The following is a 23,132-nucleotide window of genomic DNA, read 5'->3' on the forward strand; positions in this document are numbered from 1 at the left end:
GATTTAACATGTCCAACACATACAGCAGTGAAGGCGAAGCAAGGTACAGAAACACTAGAGAGGTGAGGGAATCACAGAATTATTCACTGTAAGCCATGTAAGAGATGATTCAGAGGAATAGGAGAAGGACATAATTAATCAGGGAAGACTTCTTACAAGGGGCAAAATCTAAATCAATCTGAATTTGTGATGCTCACAAACTGGCAGACAGAGAAAGACAGAAAGAGAAACCAAAAGTGCATTTACACATTAAGGACAACCAATCAACAAAGGCATGGAATTGCACTTTTCCAAAGAAAAAATCAGCCTGGAGGCTATGGAGGGACCATGATGGAGAACAAGGTCCAGCCCAGTGGACTATAGCCTTGGACACTCCGAGGAAGATGCTCCAACACAAAGCAAAACATTGTGACTGGTCCTTAAAAAATTACTCCCGAGACACACACAAAACATCCAGGGCTCTTCCTTACCTTTCCCATAGAAGAATTTTCGGTAATAGTAGGCCCCAAGGTCAATGTGTTCTATGATGTAGCGCTTTACTTTCTCCCTGTGAATGGGCTGGTTTTCTCTGGGCACTTCCAAGACTGAGACACCTGCATTTGTGCAGTGAGAACTGAGAGACGATTCAAAAGAGCAGCTTTCCCCAGAACTGAAAGAGGACGAGTTGGCCCGAGAGAGCGCAATCCGCCGGTCACCTTCCCCTCCAGTCTCATTTCTAAAGTAAGGACAACTAAGGACGAGGTCATTACTTTTCCCGTCACCCTCATCGGCATCCAGGTTCTCTTTGGAGTTGAGATCCTCCTTGCTCCCTAAAGGGGACTCACAGTTGCCTGTCTGGCCTGTGGGCATCTGAGTCTGGGATGCTGCAGAAGCCCCAGTGGTTATGTTTTTCCTTTTCCCCACATTAGCCCTCGTAGCCATGGCTTCGTTGATATTAAACAAAATGCTCTGGACATCATAATGTGCAAAACATCGCTGACAATTCCAAGGGCGAACGCCCCTCTCAAGTCGGCTCTCCTCCAGGTCAGATGTGAACTTGAAAGTTTCGTGCTCACTTTTAACAGTTCGAAGCTTTCGAAAGAGGGATGTTTCCACTGACTCTGATTTCAACCTCCGTTTGAAAGGCTTGTCCCTGTCTCTCCCCATCAGGAGGGCACTGTCCATGTAGTCTAATCCTGAGATGCGGACAAATTCTCCCCTAGAAATCTGAGCTGCTGCGTGAAGGCTGGGAGAGATTGCAGGGTCACAGGGGAAAAATTCAGGGAACCCGAAAGGGACCATTGCTTTGTGGTCATAATTTTCTACTCGGTACCCTCTGAGCATAGCAAAAAAGTTTTCACCAGATAAGCCTTGCCTATCGATGGACGAAGTACTTCCATACTCCCGGTGCAGGGCAGCCCCGGTGTTGGGGTTGACTGCATTTTGGTCTAAGACATCTTCGGCATCGATGTCACTGATAGTGACATCACTATTGCTCCTCTGTCTTATGGGGTGCAGCCCTCTCTGAGGGGAGTGGACAAAGATGTCTCCGATGGTGTACTTGGCCTCCACGAAGTCCAGATCAAGCTGCTCCTCTTGTTGACCTTCACTCTGGTCACTCTGCCCATTCTGCATGGCGGAGGTGATGCTTTCATAACTGGTCTGAGACCGGCTTTCCCACAGTGCCTTGCAGGTTAGCTCCTTGGAACAGTCCTTTTTAGGAGGCCATTCAGACACCCTTGCTCTCACACCCATCTTGGGCACAGCTGGGGTACCATTAGCCGGACCACCACCGCCAGTCTCACTGGAATTTGGGGCATTTAAAGAAGTAGTGGGTCCCATGTTGCCATTAATGGCTTTAAATTTCCGAGCAAAATAATCATCTGACTGCATGATTCTAGGGGGATCCTTGAACTTTGAAGAGGCTCTGCCGAGCTTGTGCTTCTCTTCTTGTGACTGCCTTGGGTCACTCATGTCTACTGAGGAAAAGCCTCCAAGTCTCACCAGGAAGATTGATGTAAATCTAATTACATTGCTATTGACCACGCCATAATACTTGCAGATACAAAGGCTTGTCTGTAGTTGTATTTTTTCTGTTTTTAGCCCAAAGCAAACAACATCCTCAGAATACAGTTCCTCCAAAGCCAACTTGCTTCTCTGTCGTCATAACAACGTTGCAAACCTCTGTTCTTTCCAACAGCATTCCTTAAGACATCCGGACATGAGTATTTCCTTCACCTGAATTAAAAGATAGGAAGTAGCCATTAGCAATTAATATACTTCAAGTTGAGTACATTCTACGATAGATTCTGTTTTTGTCTTTCTCTCCTGCTTCTGCCCAAGAAGTTTCATGATCCACAGCACTGTTTCTAACACTCCTCCCTAGAGCACCATCTTCCTTCTCTACCTGGTTAGACAGAATTCACACAATACAATCAGGCCTTAACTTATCTGAGAAACTTTCCTAGGATGTCTCCCACCCTAATCATGTCTAAGCAAAGAATGTTGTGATCCCACAGCACTCCATCTATATCCAACAGAGTGATTTTCCTTATCTCTAATTGCTGTTTACCAACTCACTGACTTCAAGTTCCTCTAAGCCAAGAACCATGCCTTTCAGCTGTGTACCAGCATTAACTATTAACATAGCCTGGCTTAAAGTAGGGATTCATGAAGTATTCCAATGAATGAACTGGCTATAAGAGTAGCACAAGTCATATATATAACGAGTTTCAGTATTATTATTTTACTTTCTTTCAAAACACTTAAACTCAAAATGTCCCACAACAAAAGGGTCAACATCAGACACTGACAGGAGAGTTTTCCTAACAATTACTTGTGGTCAAGAACTCACACAGCTCCCCCTTTAAGTGGGAAGAGGTCTTCAAGAATCTGGTTGGTATCTGACACATCAAATACATTCAGTGGAAGATACCGGGTAAGAAGTTGTTTTTTTTTTTTTTTTTTGTATCTCAGTTGTCAGTTTTTCAGTCTCCAGGAATGGATTTGATAGTAGCCTAAACTATATAGGAAATAACTATAATTCAGTCATCCTTGATCCTTTTAAACATAATAATTCTAGAGAATTAGGTAAGACATAGTCATTTATCTTATCTTTCTGAAAACGATGGGATAGTACGTGTGTTCTGTGCATGTCAGTATCTGACTACTTATTTTCCCTTTGTTTGCCATGTCCTAAAATATCATTTTATTTCCTTCATAATGGAACAGCTCTGAGAGTAGATGACACACTACCATCCTAGAACTGAATTATTTTTTATGGTAGGGGAAAGCAACTACCACTGTAGGAAAACATCTGCTACTCTTGAGACACCCCCCCTCCCCCCACCCACGCTCATCTCAAAGCCATTAAGAGTCCACTGGAAACAGTTTTTGTGCTGTTAAATTAGTTGGGATTTTAATACCTTCAAGCTGAATTAGTTATTAATATTTCCTATGCTTTGGTAGCAGGTGAAGAAAACTGGCTATATTTTACCTTTATTATCATCATTATATTCAGAAGAGGAAAAGTGGTTCTGTCATTCTTCTGCCAATGAGTAAGATAACCTGTCATGAGTTTGGAAAATAATATCTGAAAATGTTTGTGTCTAAAGAAAGAAAGAATAAGTTCAAAGACAAACATTTGTAATTAAAGAGAAGAGTTATTAGATCAAGTATCTATAAACATATGGGTAAACTGCAGCGTTTCTATTTCCAGGAGACTTTATTTTACAGGTCACTTGTGGCATAATGAACTAGAAAGTTGCACTCTTGTAAATAATCAGTCCTTAACTAGAAATGACATTAACAAATGCATCTATGAAATGCAAAGAACCACTTTAATCATCGCTTTGAAACTTCTTTATCCTCTTATTTACAAAATGAATGCCATCCAAATAATTAGGACAAATCCTACCTTCCTTTCTTTTCTGTGTCATGGCATACACTGAAGTACCAATATCTGTACAGCACAAGGGGATCAAGAAGGAAATGCTCAGACTAAAGGCATAGTTAATCAACTGACCACCTTGGGCTCAACCCACCACCCAGAGAGATGAGCAAACCAGCATCTCCCCACACTTGTAACCTATTGACCACACTCCACAGGGAAGCTCTGAGTTTAAGGCACCAACTAATAGATGTGCAAAATAAACTATAGAAACTATTAAATATTAAAACTAGGATTAGCAAGGATAAGACGATAATTAGTCCTGGAAAACCTGACCAGCTATTATAATTTACTAGGCTCAGATTCTTATGTGAAAATCTATCTTCTAAGCTTTCAGATTCCTCTAACATTTGTAGCTTTCTCAATGTTTAAGAGACGATATTAAAGATATAAATTGTTTATTGCACCTATCTTGTGAAAAAATGGAAGATTTTAGTCAAAATAATATATAGTCAAAATATATAGTAAAAAATAAAGATTAGCTGGGTGTGGTGGCTCACACCTATAATGCCAGCACTTTCAGAAGCTGAGGCAGGAGGATCTCTTAACCCCAAGAATTTGAGATAAGTGTGGGCAACACAGCAAGAGCTCGTCTCTACAAAAACTTATTTTTTTAATTAGCCAGGTGTAGTGGTACACAAATGTAATCTCAGCTACTTGGGAGGCCGAGGCAGGAGGATCCCTTGAGCCCAGAAATTAGAGGTAGCAGTGAGCTACGATCGCACCACTGCACCCCAGTGTGGGCAACAAAGTGAGATCCTGTCTCAAATAAATATTTTAAAATATAAATAACATATGAAATTAAAAATAGATGAATTTATGCTGAATCTTATCATTAGGTTCACTGCAAAGGACAAAAACTACAGCAAACTGAGAGCACATGAAATTTTTTCCTAAAGGTATCTAAGAATATTCCTTTTGTTGTGAATTTTGAAAATTTGTTTGTGCTAAGAACACTGGCTTTAGTGGACAGCTACTGATTTTTCCTATCTAGAATCCATTCCCCTTTCTTCTGATAATGGTATTTTGAATTGCTTTGGAGAATCATTTAATCTGTATGAGGCTAACTCCACATCTAACATGTGGCCAGTTAAGAATACCTCATCCCCCGGCCACAATTACTGGTCCTGAGACGTAGCCCGGATCCCATCCCTTTGCAACTCCTCCCCTGAGATCTTTCTCTACTGTAGCTTATGGAAACTCTATCTTGTTTAATCTCTCTCCCTCCTCCCTTGTTTTCTACGCCCTGCCCCAGTCATACTAAATGTCTTTCAAGTCTTCAAACAGCCCACTCTCCAGGCTTGTGTCCCAGGGGCTACCTCTAAATGGGGCATCCACTGCCTGTACTGAGCTGACAACCATTTATGATCATCTCTCTCCCCCCAACTGAGTAACCCTAACACATATTCCCATGGTGTCCTCTACTTCCCAAACAGCCATGTTCCATGCCATCTAATGACTTTCTGCTTCTCTCTGTGTCTCTCTCCAGGAGAAAGCTCTGTGAATCCAGCCTATGTTGGTTTTCTTCCCCATTTCATCTGTGGTGCCTGGAGCTGTTTCTAGTATGTGGTAGATATTTAATAAATATTATTAAATTAACAAGTTACTATACAAATATGTTAGGCAGTAAGCCCATATATTATAAAATATCTAAATGGAAAATTCCAGTAGTCATAGGAATATATTATACAATATATTATAATCACAAAAGTTTCTTATGATATAACTTTGTAAAAAAACCACTCATTATACAATCAGATACGTATGAATGGTTGTTAACATTTTGCAGGACACTATTTGCTCCATGTCATTTTCCCAAATCCTTGTAACAGGTAAACAGAAAATTCAGCAACTATTCCACTCTGAAAAGAGAGCTTCCCACTCCCACTTTTGTACCAGCAAAACGAGGTGATTACAGACATGTCTTCTAATTGTATACAAAGAAAAGAATGCCATACTTCATCTTCTAAGCATCTCTGCAGCTTCCTCTAGTAGATCCCAAGGCCCATTCCCAAACATGATAGGTAATGAGGCCTAAACGGCCAATCCTGCCATCAGAATCTGTCCCCTTGTGAGTGGGGCTAAGCAGCTGACTGTCTGCAGAGCTCAATTTTCTGTAGGTGGCATGCCGCCAGCTTCCTGGGGCTCTGGATGCACGCCCGTAAATGGTACCACTCCAAAACTGGATGGCACATGGAAACTGTGCAATCGAAAGACCTGGTCAAAAGGGCACCTCAGCTTCATGTCCAAGTTAGAGATGAAGCTATATGAAGCAAGGAGCCCATAAACGCCTTCTTTATCATGAGCAACTGAGTGTTACGCCCATCTTTCCCATCTCTGTGATTTTACGTTATCTTGCCATTCTAACAGATTGGAAAAAAACAGTATAGTTTTAGACTGGCAAATGCAGAGTCCTCAAAAAAGGCCACGGTATTTTCCTTAGAAAGCAAAAGTTCTATAATGAAATATTAAGAAGATACAGCATAAACTGGATTCTCATTGTACATGTATACGGTGAGTACCACAGGTACCATTTGCTCTCTCCTGCCTTATTCTAATTAAGAGCACAATGATACTAACTGCTTTCCTAAGTAAATGGTTCAATGAACTCATACTTCCTAAGCTGGTATAGCTTAAGAAAAAGCAAACATCAATGAAAATGCGAGGCTCATTTAATCCCTTCCCTAGAACTTTATAAAGATGACAGACTAATATTCTATATGAGGCCTCGGACCTTGCCAGCAACATGAATATCCTCTCTTTCAGGTAATTTCCTAAACCTAGATTCTGACCATTTGGAGGGTGGTGAGAAGAAATACTTTGCCTTTGAACGATCTAATTAAAACGGATCTCTGGATTGTGTCTACATACAGTTTTCTTACTGTTAAGCTACTTTTTACTGTCAAGGGCGCTGTCCCTTTCTCTCTCTCATAGTTTCCAATTATTCTTGCATTCCATAAAATTCTATGGCTTTTGCTCCCCGGGAAAAATAAAAAATTATCACCAACATTCTGCAAGCACTTTTAAAAACCAGACAGAAGCCCCACAGGTAATGGGGTGCCCTCAAGTGAGGAAGGGCTAGGGAATACAGCAACCGTCTGAAATTGAAGAATTTTAGTGCTGAAAGGAGTAATCTGTTCTCATGCTAACCGTCTTGGTAATAATTTTTAAAGGATAGAAAAGAAAAGATATGGAGAACATTTGATATTTAAGCATAATTGTCTTTAAATAAGATGTTTTTCAAAGTTTTCCATGAGACATCAGTGAGTCTTTAAGACCAATATTATAGTTGTAATTGAGCCACTTATCAGGACTGCAGCTGTAGCAAATGGATTGAAAATCACAAAATGCGCAAATTATGAGCCCCATTCAAGGGAAAAAAAAACGGTTAAAATTATATAGCAGATTTGTAATACAAGTATAACTATAATAAAAATGCTTATTTTTCATGCCAGTATCCCAACAGCTCTAATACTAATATGTATAACAAGACAGGGAATAAAAGGAAGAACAAACTGACCCCACTGTTACCCTCTCTCTGTGGTCAAGATGACGATCAATGAGCTGAGGCTGAGGTGCTGCTCACACTTGAGGTCTGATCATCCAAAATGTGTTTGCCAAAAAATAAACCTGGTATTAAGTGAAATTATAACCAGACAGCTATAAAGCAACCCATTAACTCACATTCACATTACAGTTGAGTATGAAAATCAAGGATATGAGACAATTTGATAAAGGAGCTACTGCAAGTTCAGTAACATTTTTGCCTGGTAAGTTTTTGATAGATCTGAACATGAAAGTAAGTTCTTAAACATCTATCTTGAATTAAACACTGGGGGTGGTACCAAAGATAAATATTTTTGAAACATGAGAACATAAAAACAAACAGAATTATCCTCTTTGGGATTTTATAACAGAGAGATAACCTATGATCTGTGAAGGAGAATAAACTCTTTTATTGCTACAAAGTTCACATTGGTGCTAGGCTAATTTTTAAAGTCCTCCACATGCTATTTGGAGGCATTTCTCAAGTGATGTCCCAGAAAAGCTGATCTCCTTGATGTAAGTAAGAATTTTTTTCATTGGAGTAAAGCAAGACCTCAATAAAGAAAGCCCAAAGGATTCAGTCTCCACAAGAACCCCATATTATGAGTTTCCTTTATACTGATTTGTACTAGAAAGGGTCCAATCAAAGGTTAAATGAGGCTCTTGGGTAACTCTGTAAGTAAAGCAGCTTGGTAAACTCCATCTGAGTGGGGTCCTGGCGGGTCATATTCACTGCTTCTATTCCCAGTCATGCCTGGCACTGGGTTGACAATCATCATTAACCTGTATCCATCCATCTAAATTGAAATGACTGCACGCCAAAGTACCCAAAGTCGTGAGTCGACACATTATCATACCATATGCACAGAGCACACGGATTCTCACTTTTCTCTTTTGCTCTTCTGGCTGGCTCCTTCTCCTCCTCAGGTCATCTTTTTTTTTTTTTTTTTTTTTTTTTAGACGCAGTTTCGCTCTTGTTACCCAGGCTGAAGTGAAATGGCGTGATCTTGGCTCACTGCAACCTCCGCTTCCTGGGTTCAGGCAATTCTCCTGCCTCAGCCTCCTGAGTAGCTGGGATTACAGGCATGCGCCACCATGCCCAGCTAATTTTTTGTATTTTTAGTAGAGACGGGGTTTCACCATGTTGACCAGGATGGTCTCGATCTCTTGACCTCATGATCCACCCGCCTCAGCCTTCCAAAGTGCTGGGATTACAGGCGTGAGCCACCGCGCCCAGCCTCAGGTCGTCTTTAAATGCTGATGTTCTTCAGGGCTTACCCTAGCCTGCCTTCTCTTTTAATTTTATGCATTCCTTCATGCCATTCTTGTCATCTCATATGCCATCTCTACGCTGATGACTCATAAATCCTTATCCACAAGCCCAAAGATGTCTCACAGTTGACATTTCCAAGTTGCACTAGGATAGTCTAGGTCCCCCTGCCCACCTCTTCCTGCACCCAAATCTGCTCCACCTCCGCCCGGCTCGGGGAAAGGCACCACCAACCACTCAGGTGCCCAAGCCAAACACCCTGTGCTCATCATGTCTTCCCTTCACAGCCCGCATTCAATCCTGCCCATTTTACCTGCCAAATGCTCCTCAAATCCATGGCAATCTCTTCGCCTCAACTGCCATAACCATCGTTAGAACCACTATCATATTTCTCCTAGATTATCATAAAACCCTTCAACAGTTCTTTATTTCCCTCTGAATAAAGCTGCCTGTTTAAGACAGCACAGGCCACTCATCATTTGGTCTGAGTTCTGGCCCCCTGTGCAGCTGTTGGGTTTCTACTCTCTATGGTCCCATGTGTTGACCATCATGTTCTTATCCTCTGTACATGCTACTACCTCTGCCCGCATCTCTTCAAGACATGTTTATTCCCTGCCTTGCTAAGAGGTGTTATCCATCACACCTCAATTCACATATCATGCTTTTAAAAAGCGTTCTCAAACCTTAAGGCTGAGTCTACGTGATCTTGCTTTTGGGCTCCATAGCATTGTGGCTCTTTTTTTTCTTTTTTACTCTTAAGTTACACCAGACTATTCTATACCAGTTTATTACTTGCTGCTGTCCTCCTCTAAACTCTAAGCACGGTGAAGGCATAGACATGTCCTGGCATATAGACCCTCAGCAAATATCCAGCTCTACCACATGCTGCTGAGATGATGACAAAGATCTATAATCTCTGAGCCTCAGTTTCCTATCTGCAAATAGGGAATAATTGTATCTATTTGAAAGGATTATTCTAAAGATTCAATGGGACCTAACGCTCTAAAAATAATAGTGAAAATTTAATAGATGAGTGTATATTTATTGATAAACATATTGATTTGAAATTGGGCAAATGAATGAGAGCCATAACTATTCCAAAGGAACATAGTAAAGGAAATAGTCATGTTTACAAAATATGGGATGACTGCTCATTAATTTACACACAAAGAATAAGAGGAACACAAAGCAGTAAGTGACTGCAGTGTCTAAGCTGATTCTCCAAAAGGCAAAGAAAAGCTTTTAGAAGCTGAGTGAGTTGCCCAAAACAATCTCCAGGGAGTCCCTATTCTCTTCCCAACTACAACTGATACCTGATATTATTTTAGAGACTTTATACTGTATTAGAATATGACTTTTCTGAAGTTTTAAACTTCCTGTGTGTCAACAAAAAAACAAGAAAAAAATTCTGGTAGTAAACCACTACCCTCTCCATCATTCTGTAAGTCAAAAATAGAATAAACAAAGGGCTGTTTTGTTAAACAGATAATTTTGATCATGGAGTTTTTTTTGAAGGAGACAGAAGAACAGCTGTGAGTATTGACTGCTTCCCATTAAATCTTTTAAATCAGAAAGAGATAAAAAGAGATAGCCCTCACCTCCTTCTCTCAGGAGGTTATTAGTTAATACATCTTTCCAGCAATGTGACCCCTAAATTACAGATGGCACAGTGGGAAATCAGTCATTCCAATTAATAATTTAAGCAGAGGCATTTGTGTCTGAGGAAAACAGAGCAAAAGAAGAAAAGAATTTCTATTTAATATCAACCAATGTAGACTGTATTTATTAACTTCATTTAGAAATCATAAAAATTAATCTATCCTATTCTTTAAATGTTTAGTGACACTGGGTAGCAAAGAAGTGAACATGAACATTTTATAATAAAAACTGGACAGGCTGGAGCCTTAAAAAATACAGCCCTTCCTGAAAACACTCTGTTCTCACTAACATTATTTTCCATCGACTCCACAGTGAAACTCTTGCAAAGGATCTGTATGATGGTGTTCAACAAAACTAACATCAATATTGTTAAAAACTGAAATAAACTGTACAAAACATGTACCATCACTGTATTCTTTATTAAAATGCAACAAGTAAACACAAAGCCTTCAAATCTAAAGATGCTTCAATTTTGCATAAAGGACATGAAAAGAAAACCCTGCCAATCCATACGACAGTCTAGTATTTGATTTTTAAAAAAACAGTAATTTTAGCAACAAATACACAAAAAAACCCATTCACTACTCACACACACTGAAAGCCATCTTTGCACTGTTCCCATGTTTATCTGAATTATAAGATACTGAGTTTTGTTTAATGGTTTTATGTGGTTTACTATCTGATATTAAAAAAAAACCCTCGTTACTTCAGTAAATAAACACATTCAGTTCTACTAGGCACTGTAATGGACGCTGCAGGTGGGAGGAGCACGAAAGATGAATGAAAGAGCTTCCTAATCCTCAGAAAGCTTAGCTGGGTGAGACATGCACATGAGTCATGAGTCTTAGAAGAGATGAAGTTCAAACAATAGTGTACCACTTCTGACCAAGCAAGTTACAAAAGTTGTCCATGAATGTGTCACACATCGTGTCACACACACACCCAAACACAAACACACTCCCCATGCCGGTGAGGATCTGGGAGCTACAGATCCCCCATGCTACAGACGGATGCAAACTGGCACCACTCTCTGAACACCAATAAGATAATATATATTAAGTGCTACAAAACTGTTCAAATCATTTGGCTCAATACTCTACATCCGAAAAATCTACCCAAGAAAGTAAGAGATTTGTAATAAGAAAATAAAAACTTACATAGAAAGGTATTCATCTAAAACTACAAGAATGAAAAACTGGAAACAGTCTTAACAGCCAGTGGCCAGAGATAAACATGGCACACAAATAAAATAAAATCCCAATTTTTAAAGAATATGCATGAATTTGAGGATCTATAATATAATATTATGTGTAAATAGCCATATGCAAAAAGCTTTATATAAAGCATGAAACAGAGTATGTTAACCTATATACATAAAAATACAGGAAAGAAACACCCCCATATTATGATAGTGGTTAGCTCTTGTAGGTAACCTTATGCATGCTTTCTGCTTTCTTCCTTGTATTTTTCTAATGTGTCCAAATTATGTGTATGCTAATTTATACATATTACAAATAAACTTTAAATTCAATAAATATAAAAAAATTTTTATATCCTTTATAAAACCAATGGATGTTTAATTATACAGAACACGTAATATTTTTCCTTGTATAAAACGAGGGCTATTGACGGGTGCAGTGGCTGATGTCTGTAATCCCAGCACTTTGGGAGGCCGACACGGGCAGATCACCTGAGGTCGAGAGTTCGAGACCAGCCTGACCAACACGTCTTCTCCCTTTTAAAGTTCCACAGTAACATGTTAAAGATGAAAATGGGTATTAACACTGAATGAACAATACCTAGTTGATTAACTTAATGATTTTTTTTATGGCAGGTATTTACAAAAATACTGCCCTTTATTCCCATGCAACAGAAATTACTTTTGTTAGAATAATGATATGTTATACTCAAATATATTTTCACAGGCCTTACATCTCAGATGCTTGGTGCACTGCAAGGCTGCTTGTGTGGTAGGCAGCGCAAAAGATTAAGAATTAAGAGTTTTCCATCATCACACCTCTGGGGACATGACTGATGCTGGGACCCTCAGCAGGTCACTTATTTCAGTTTCATCTGCACCATGGGGAAAATGTCTGCTGAGCACACTTAGATAAATGCTGTGGGAACAAATGAGGAAGCACATATAAGTACTCCAGAAAATTTAACACCACAGATGCAAACCATGAGTCTAATCACCACCCGACACCTGAGCAAGTAGACACCCGGATAGGCAGGGTGGAGGGATTGACTCCCATGTGTGTATCCAGTCCTTAGCTAGTCCTTAGCTTCTTTCTATCTTACTGAGGAATAACTTGTGCCCAATTAAAAACAGCTTTGAGGAGCCCAGAGAAGGCGGCAAATCAGGAAGTGAGACAGACCAAGCTACTGGCAAAACTGCAACTGAGGAAATGAATATTATCTACATAAAAGGTTGCCATTAGGTTCTAGACTGACATTCCACTTCCTAAACTCTCTGAGGAGTGTCTAAGAGTCTCCTAATCCCTGCAGTGCCAACACTGAAAGCCAGTTAAAGTGGACTGTGCTGCGGGAAAATGCAGATCCAGCCTCCAGCCTCCCCAGGCCTCTGCCTGTCATCCTACCTGGGATCCTGGTGCCTGGCAGCACCTGAGTGTAACTCCTCAAAAGCATGCCAGATGGTGTGTACACCTCTCATGGGATCCCCTAATTCAGCAGTCCCCAACATTTTTGGCACCAGGAACCATTTTCATGGAAGACAATTTTTCCACAGACTGGAGTAGGGTGGGTTGGGATGGTTTCAGGATGAAACTGTTCCGCTTCACATCATCAGACATTAGAGTGCTCAACCTAATTCTATATGCAGTTCACAATAGGGTTTGCGCTCCTGTGAGAATCTAACGCTGCAGCTGATCTGGCAGGAGGCGCAGCTCAGGCGGTAATGCTTGCCTACTGCTCACCTCCTGCTGTGTAGCCGGGCTCCTAACAGGCCATGGACCCCTGCCATAACCTACTGCTTGAGAGTTCTTCCAACTCCAGAACCTACATATCATAGGCCCATGACACATGCCCTGCCCTGAGTTGATAACTCTAAAATTAGACTGGTTCTCCAAGGTGGGCATGGGCAGCAAGTCACTCATCTGACACTAAGTCCTCCCGACCAGTATCTGAGAGACGAAGGCCAGGGCTGTGGATTTTCACATCCTCTTGCTGCAATGCCACTGCCTGCATCAAGACTGTGCCCAAGGACTCTTCCATCCCAGACTGAAGTGTCCTGCTGAGAGGTCAGTACAGTCCTCTTCTGAGGAGGCCTTCCCAAAGCTTCCCATATTGCTGTCTTCTTGGGGGCCTGAGAGAAAGAAGACAAAGTCCCAGGGACTCAGTCCAACTACTCAGGAACTGTTACTGAAATAAAGCAATCCCACAAGGGCAGGCCAGTGCAGTGATCTGGTGGGTGAAGAAAAATGTTAGAATTACTGGCTCCAATTGTGTCAAGTCCAAATTCTACATCCCTCTGCAGCAATAAACTTGTCCTAAAATAAAAAAGAAACTTTGTGGTACAACTTCTGAGGTCACTTAATTAAAAAGCAGAAAAGAGGACAGGAGCAGAAGGGGCTCCATACTTTTTAATTGTGTGGTTTCATTCATAATTGTCTCAGCTTTGTTGACTAACTGAGGGCTAGCTCATTCGATTTTTCAGAAAACAAAGGTTCCTGGAAACTCAAATCCAGGAGTAACACCAGGATGAATCCTCAAGAAATGTTTTCCCATAATGTACTTCTTTAGAAGGTTTTGCTTCCAGAGGGATACCATTCTAATTCACGAGGAACAGGGAGCAAATTCCAGGGCACCGAGGGGAAGCTTCTGCCTCTTCCTTAAACATACTGGATTTGGAATGTTTAAAGTATGAACTGAGTGCTAAATATGTAAAGGAAACTTAAACCACTTTTAATTACAGAGGCACATTAATTAATTTAGCTTGATTATTTTTAAGAAGTTCGTAACACTAAAGCTCTTTACCTGAAGAAGTAAAAAAAGGAAACCACTTAATATATAGCATTTTCTAAAATAACAAGAACACCAAAAACCCCATTTTCTTCTTCTTCTTTTTTTTTTTTTTTTCTTTTTTTGGAGACAGGGTCTCACTCTGTTGCCCAGGCTGGGGTGCAGTGGTGCAATCATAGCTTACTGCAGCTCAAACTCCTGGGCTCAAGTGATCTTCCCACTTCAGCCTCCCAAGTAGCTGATATTACAAGTATGTGCCACCATGCCCAGATAACTTTTTAATTAAAAATCCCATTTTCTTATTAAAAATATGATCATGAAAAATTACTACTTTATTTGCATTTCCAAGTTAATGAATAAGAGTGGGATGCAGAAACTGTAATTATGACGACCCTGAGACAAAGAGAACAGCCAACAGTAAAAACTAATCTCTTGTTAGCAAGTAAGAAAAAAAAAAAAAACATATATATATATATATATCTCACCATTAACTTTCTAAAAACCACAGGTAGACCCAAAGAACCTGTCTATATATTTTCTTTCTTACAAAATGTTAGTATTCACGTAATTACATTTATTGAAGGATTTACTATTTCCCAAATCCTTATAGGTTGATTCAATCCATTAAAAAAAAAAAATACTCTGAAAAGACAAGAAAGAGACATCTCTCTCCATTTAAGGACAAGGAAAAAGTCCTAGGGCAGAAAGTAATCATTTGCCTACAGTCAAATGACTGTGATTGGAAAGAATCAGAAGTAGAACCCAAGTTGCTTCATTCTTTCTATTGCCACAGGTTCTCAAATTTACACACAGATTTTAAAAATTAGAAATAAAAACAAAACACAAACATTACTGGCTTAGTCTGTTGAAAGGAACCCAACCTAACCCAAATTTGTTAACTTTAGATAAAATCACTAACTTTAAGCAACTCCCCTGCTCCTCCTTCCTGTCAGGGGCAACTCTCTTCTTTATCCCTTTTAGAACCAGACTGAGGGTGATTTGGACAGGCCTAGGAGAAGGTGGCAGCCCTTCCAGCCTCACATCGCTGGTGAGACCCATGCACAGACCCAGCTTACAATAAGTGTGGTACTCTGTTCCCAGTTCGCTCCTGTTAGTTACCCATATAACCCAAGGAAATCTCAAGAGTTTGACTGGCAGAGCAGACTGGACGTGATCCCAGTCATACCACCACCAAATAACATCAAACTTCACAACACAACTCCCAATCGCATTTTACTGATACTTTTGGTTTTTGCTTCAAAGAAACATATTTTCTTCCTTTGTACAGAGAGTACTGTGTAGTGTTTTGAGTGTTAACCACCCACTTAAGACTCACAATCATAATGGAATCTATTTTCACACTCCCACTTTATAAACCCAGAAGTTAAGTGATTTGCCTAAGGTTACAACACTAGTTAGGAGCAAAATGGATGTCCCACTGGGGTCCCAAAATATGAATAGTTAAGTCATTGTCCTTTATAGTTTTTATTTGAATGTTGTATTAATGCTAATGGTCAGTTATGATACATACATACATATCTTAGCTGGGCTGAAAATATCTACATGACCACCCTGTATGCCCCCCATCCTCTATGTTTTTGCTTATTCAGTTCCCTTACTTGGAATGTTTTTCTTCTTCCATTGGAAGGGGCAAATCTAAGACACTCAAAGCCATAATTGTCAATGCTTTTCCCCTCCAATTTTACTCTAAAACTTAACCTTCAAAGTATTTTCTGTTCCTTTACTGTATCGTGACATACATCATATTCATCCACTGACATGCCACTTCCGAAGCTATCAACCTACTAAGTATGAAGCTGGTCACAGAAGAATAGGAAGAATGGATGACATGTCTCTTGGCTTGGGGGAGCCCAGGAAAATCTTCTAGGCAAAGCACCCTTGAGGAATATGGGCTCAAGGGTGCCAGAATGCAGCCTGCCTGAAAGAATGCCTGCTAAGATTTCCTGCTGTTGCTCTTGGCTCATGCTAGCTAAAATAATGTCCAGAGTTATACACCTTCTCATCCATATTCCAGCTGCTCAGATTAAAAGCCCATACATTTGCAAAACTGGAAAGCAGCAAGGGATATCACTATAGGATGGCAAATCAGACATCAAAATTTATTTATCTCGTTCCTCAGCTAGGAGTAAATAGTTTTAAGTTTGGCTTTTATTCTTATGGAGGAAAAAAAAATGGATTGCCAGCTTTGGCCAACAGAAGGCAAGACAAAGCCATATGAGATCTATATTACGCTCTTGAACACGGCCCCACCTATTACAGAATGATGTGTCATCAGCAACCTGAAGCCTCATTTCACCATCAACCCCACAGTTTGGGAGAGAAGGGCTGGTTCCCAGACTTCAGTATGAGCAGTTACTGGTGATTAAGGAGTAACTTCTCTGACCTTTGTCACTAACCAACCTGTTTCTCCTGCAGTCTTTCCTGTATAACCAGAATCCTCATCATCTCTAGGGTCAGGAAGCCACACCATTTATTCTTTTTGCATGTACAACCCCTGTCACATTTTAGCCACAGAGTTTCTCCTTGAAGCACAGGCCTGAGTCCCTCCATAAAAGTGCAGTACAACTAGAAAGGGTTCTTAAGTCTTCAGAACAGATTTCTGAGCAAAAGGGTAAAAATATTCCTTTTCGCTAAAAAAAAAAAAAAAAAAAAAAAAAAGTTAACAAGTTTGGGGTTGTTCCTGGACTCTAGCTCCCCAGATTCTGGTTCAGAGGGCCTGAAGTAGTCCTGGAATCTAGAATTTTAGAAGGGAGTTCTCATGCACAAATAGGATTGGAAGCTACTGGCTTCAACATAATTCTAATAGAGGAAAACTAAGTTAAATATGTGAGTTTTAAAAGGAAGTTTTAGAAGTTTTAGAAGGGAATTCTCACGCACAAATAGGACTGGAAGCTACTGGCTTCAACATAATTCTAATAGAGAAAACTCAAATTTAAATACGTGATTCTAAAATTTCCCTGTTTCTTCCTTTCACAAGTACTGAACCATGTTCCACTTAAACAGCTGAATGTAGTGCAATTTATTTACTCACAAGATTCTTTAGTTTTGAAGAAATAAAAATCTGAAATTGGGAATTCTCTAAAAATTATTTATATGAGCCCAAAACACTAGAAATTTCTACTCTGGCAACAGCAGCCTGGGTTTGCTCTGCTATCAAAACATACTCTAAATTGCAACATTTATACTGAGCATTCTGTAGGTGCCATGTACTTTCTAAATGCCTTTTAAGTATTTGAATTTTGAGAACCTTATGTGATAAGAATTATTATTATCTACAAATTAGAGTAAAACTTCTCAAGGCTCTTAATACAGCATTAAAGGCCCGACCCAAATTTAGCTGCATTCTACCTATCCACCTTACCAACCAAAACCACTAAGACAACTTAAAATCTTCTCAAATACACCTATGCCACTCCAACCTCCCCAGCTGCCTTCTTGGAATTCCCTCCCTGCAATGTCTTTTCCATCCCATAGTTACAATTTCTTGTGGTAGTGAATAGGCAGAAATTTACATAAGACGTAAGTTCCAATCCTGGCTTAGCCATTTACTCACTGTGCTCCTCTAGGCAAATTTCTTAAACCCTCAGATTCTGTTTCATCATATGTAAAAGAGGTTTTATTTTTTCTACAGACATTTATACGTGACTACTACCTTCCAGGTACTAGTCTAGGATCAAAGATGCAGAATGAAAGGACCTAGAAAAGGCCCTGCTCTCAAAGGACATGTATTCTGGCAGAAAACGTCATGTAATGAAGGTAAAACATTTTTTGGTTCTTCTTAGTGGCTGTGGTTGGGAAGGTGGATAGGTAGAATGCAAATGAACTTGGGTAGCGCCTACACTGACTTGTTCAGAGTGACTTCTATCATGGGACAGGATCAGAAAGGTTGGGGACCTTTAGGTGCAGGTATGGGTGTAAACAGAAGGGTAGTGTGGCGAAGGAAAGACCTGAAGAAAAGGATGAGGACACGAGCCACACAGACAGGAAGGGAGAGGGAGGAAGGGAAGGCGCTCCAATCAGGGACTGGAATTGGATTGGAAGCAAGTCTGGCACATACAAAGACAGCAAGGACACAGGTTAGAAAGAGCTCAGATCAGAGAGGGACTGATGGGCCACAGGAAGGATTTGACTTTCATTCTGAACAGTTCTAAGCAGAGGAGTGAGATCTGACTTAGCCATCCTGTCTGCTGTGATGAGGAAAGGCTCCAGGGAACTAAGACAGGAAGAGGGATGGAGGTAAGGCCACTGCAATAATCCGGCAAGAGGGTGATGGGGGCTTGAACCAAGTGGCAGCAGTACAGATACTGAGAAGCAGACAGCTCCAGGTGGGAGGACAGAATTGGCAGCTTTGGCTGACGAATGTGCTAAGCCGGAGAACAAGAAAAGTCAAGAATGACTCCAGGATTTTTGGCCTAAGTAACTGACAGGATGAAGTTGACCTTCACTAAGATAGAGAAGACTGTAGAAGGAGCGGGGTTAAACAGATCACATGTGCAAAATGCTTATGAGCACAAGGCCTAAGACACAGTAAGAACTTGATAAAACACTAACAGTATTTGTGCTGTTATCATCATCAGTCCACATGAAACCTTGAATCTTCCAGCTCACACTGATCATTCCTTACCGTAAACTCTGCTATGTGTTCAATTCATTTGGGCACATAATAAATGCTGACTTAACTTGCATTTTTGTGCAGTTTTTCAATGCGGATAAAAAAAAATAAATTTAGTTTCTAGAATTGTTTGAGTTTCCTGAAGGCAGTAAAGCACATCCCATTAACACTTCTTAAAACAAACTGAAATGTCTAGGGAACCAGAATTTGTATTCCGAAAAACAAAGATCCTGAGGCTTAGCTGCTATATGACTCAATCAGGACCTTGCCCAGAGTAATGTAAGAAAAAAGCAAAACAAAACCCAGATTTCATGTCCTTGTTAAAAACTCTAAGGTACAGCAGGGCAATGAGATTCCTATCTCTACTACAGAAGAAATGCTAAGGAGAACTGTGAAATTAAGATCCTTGAAATACAGAAGATGAGGCTGGGGTCAAGACAAAACCTGCCTTCTGTGGTGCAATGCTCTATACTGACATTAGCTGTCCAGATCTTTAAATCCTATCTGATTTTGAAAATCAGATTCTTGAACTGACAGAGGGCATGGGTCAAGAGTTCCCAAAGGCCTTTCTGTGGACCAGTGCCAAGTCAGTTGCCGGAGAATTAGCTGAGGAATTTGTTAAAAACACAAATTCCTTAGTCACTGTCCTAGGAATCCTGACTCAAGAGATTAGGTGTGGGGCTCCCAGGCAGTTTTAAACAAATTCCTCAGGTGTTTCTGGTGTTGATTCAGCTTTGAGATCCATGACGTAAAAAAATAAGTTGGAAAATATAGAACATTACACAAGCATATGGTATAATTAAACCATTAATTCAGAAGTAGCACTAATGATTGAGTTACCCTTTAAAGTCACCCCATACTTCCTTCCTTATCAACCTATGATGACGCTTGTTTAAGACCACAGTTCTCCTCCATGTGCTGGATTCCAGGTGGCCAGCCACTGGGCTGAGCAATGATCTCTGCTGAAAGGTGGAGTGCAGCAAATAAATGGAAAGGACCCAGGTTCATGAATCGAAAAGTTAATACTGTTAAGATGTCAATCCTATACAAAGCAAGCTACGGATTCAATGCAATCACTATCAAAATCCCAATGAGGTTCTTTGAAATACAAAAAAAAAATTATCCTAAAATTCATATAAAATCTCAAGGAACCCCAAATAGTCAAAACAATCTTGGAAAAACAAAAACAAAAACAAAAACGAATAAAGCTGGAAGTCTCACATTTTCTGATTATAAAACTTATTACAAAGCTACAGTAATCAAAACACTGTAGTATTTCAGCATAAAGACAAACAAACAGACCGATGGAATAGAAAAGACATCTCAGAAGTAAACCCTCACATATATTGTCAAACGATTTTCAACAAGGGTGCCAAACCACTCAATGGGGAAAGGGTAGTCTTTTCAACAAATGATGCTAAAACTGGCTATTCATATGTAAAAGAATGATATTGGACCTTTAGCTAACACCATATACAAAAATTAACTCAAAATGGATCAAAGGCCTAAGCATAATTACTAGAACTATAAAACTCATAGAAGAAAACACTGGAGAACGCTTCACCACATAGATTTGGCACTGATTGCTTGACTATGACACTAAACGCACAGGCAACAACAAAAATCAATAAAGTGCCTTTCACCGACACTGAAAACTTTTGTGCGTCAATGGACACTATCAAGTGAAAAAGTGAAAAGGCAGCCCATGGAACGGGAGAACATATTTGTAAACCATGTATCCGATAAGAGGAGTGTCAACAGCACACTGTGTCTCACTGGCCCCAGCTGCCTGCCAGAGGCTGGGATATCACCACCGTGGCGGAGTCTTGCTGACTCCAGCAAGGGTGAGTCCTTTGGTTTTGTATCTCTAGGAAGACTCAGCATTCCACCATCTACATCCAGCCACCTAATGAACCCTCCCGTTACATGGCTCCCCCGACACAGATCTCAGTTCCTCACAATTTCAAGTACTTCTCTCCCTCTATCTCAACAGTATATGAAAATAAATTAGTTGCATGGAGTATCTGCTAGGCTTTGATCAGTTGTAACTGGTAGCTTTTTACTCACAATCTAAAATGGCAATTTATACTCATAAATATAATACGTTATGACAGGACAGAATTACTTCCACTGATGACATCAGGTTTTGTAATGTACAAGATAGAGTTCCCAATCACCAGACTCTAAGCTATAGGTTTGGTGCCCACTAGTCCAAAGAAAAATAAAAGGGAACTTAATAAATGGCTGAAACATCAAGGAGCTAGGTTCCCAGTCTGCCAGAGAAAGTATGCTAAAGCCTCAGAAACATCCACAACATATGTTTTTTTTAAAACTGTCATAATTTAAAGTCTCTCTAAACATCTACTGTTTAATCTAATTTTCCCTCATGAATGTCTGGCTTCAACTCAAATTGAATCAACATTTCCATTATAAATCTCTATTTTCACATTTTCCTGGTTTGATTGTAAAATGTCTTCACTCTGAAACATGACACAAGCAGAAGACGGAATTTTAATGTTCTTCATTGGCAAAATGGTTTTACTACAAAACCAAAATCACAGTTTTCTCAAGCCAAATGTCTAGAAAATTAATCTAAGCAAAAAAGAAAAGTAAAATTCTGTAGAAGAGTTTTCAGTTACAAATGCTATCCAAGATTCTAAAAGAATAATCTGCCAAGTTATTATTAATATTGCTATACATCTAAAGAAATTACATTTAACTTGAATATGAATATGTACCATGAGCCTATGTCCAAATGCTACTAAATGCCAAACATTAACACATCAAACGCATTGTGTCTCACAGTAAGGAATTCTGTACTCTATCATTAGATAGACGCCTTTTAACAAGTTACTTTGTGAGGTATGTATTATGGATGTTGAAAAGCAACAAAAAAATTGGTATTAGTCATTTTTATTAGGCCTACTGATTTTCTACATATTAAAACAGAAACATAAGTGAGGCAGACTGCTCATAAAAGAGATTTAATGTTCCATCAAAGTTATAAATGTTGGAGTCTCAAGTGACTTTCTCTTAGGGACATGTTCTGTAGCTAAAACAGGCGAGAATTCTCTGAAACTTGGATTCCAGCAGCTGACAGAGCAAAGGGCACCCACTGCCTGGGAAGCAATACCGAGGACTTGCCAAGGAATCTGGTGAGAAGAGATCTGGCTGCTAGGTCAGAGACAAGGAGACCGACGAAGCACAACAGGCCTGAGATGAGAGAGCGCAGGAGCTGGGAAAGGGGGAAACAAGTCTATGTTATCTAAAAATCAGGTTATCCCATTCCAGCTTGGGCCTGCTCTCTTTTGGTGATGCAGCCTCTCCCCAGTAAACATGAAGCAGAATATACTTACACCAGACAGCACAACGTCTGGTGTGTATAGATGGTTTTCACATGCAAAACACCTTTAAGGAAACTGGAGGGAATCTAACTTAAGGCCTGGGAATTAGAGATACTCAAAGCTATATTCTAGCCTTGAGGGTCCCAACTAACCACTCTCCTGGCCTCTTGAATCACTGCTTATGAGGGACCACTTTCCGCTCACCCTGTTTCAGATGGTATGTGACTGGCACCAGTGATGCAAAGTTCAGAGACTGAGAGAAACCAGCCCACTAAATAGAGAAGCCTTTAGGCTGAAATCGAAGACAGCCTACATCATCATTAAAAATCTGTAAACAGATTGGTGAAAAAAAGAGTTCTCCTAAAAGGAAAAAGAAAACAAAAAGTCAGAAGTTCTAAATCCAGTAAGTTCCTTCTTTTTCTCTTGGAACTGCAATATTGCTATGGATTATTTCACTATATAAGTAATAAATAAAAGGTTCTTCTGCCTAAAAAAAATTAAGATGACTGATAGGAGTAACTGAGGTGATAAAAAGTCAAAAACCAATTTCTCTTGTGTCCAAATATTTGGGATGTCTGATGGCTGAAGGTGTTTTATCTCAAAGAACGTGCTTTAATTTGGAAGTATTCTTTTCTATACCACATCTTCTCATAATTACTTTATGAGCCAAGCATGGTGGTTCATGCCCATAATCCCAACACTTTGGGAGGCCACAGCAGATGGATCGCTGAATCTCAGGAGTTTGAGACCAGTCTGGGCAACATGGTAAAA

The 23,132-nt window shown here is 39.9% G+C and overlaps 1 protein-coding gene across 4 annotated transcripts in view; it reads right to left on the minus strand.

Moving 5' to 3' along the window:
* Nucleotides 1–23,132, minus strand: part of SIPA1L2 (signal induced proliferation associated 1 like 2) — a 236,811-nt gene that overhangs the window by 114,410 nt on the left and 99,269 nt on the right. For 3 of the 4 annotated variants that reach the window (XM_039464242.2, XM_039464243.2, XM_039464241.2), the window contains exon 3: nucleotides 471–2,217. In XM_039464242.2, coding sequence (XP_039320176.1) covers nucleotides 471–1,953 — 1,483 coding nt within the window. In that variant the 5' untranslated portion in view covers nucleotides 1,954–2,217. Of the gene's footprint in view, nucleotides 1–470; nucleotides 2,218–3,475; nucleotides 4,387–23,132 lie in introns of those variants that run through there. The other variant, XM_074385330.1, reaches the window with a different exon arrangement.

The sequence above is a fragment of the Saimiri boliviensis genome, chromosome 14 (assembly GCF_048565385.1).
Source record: "Saimiri boliviensis isolate mSaiBol1 chromosome 14, mSaiBol1.pri, whole genome shotgun sequence".
Classification (NCBI taxonomy): Eukaryota; Metazoa; Chordata; class Mammalia; order Primates; family Cebidae; genus Saimiri; species Saimiri boliviensis.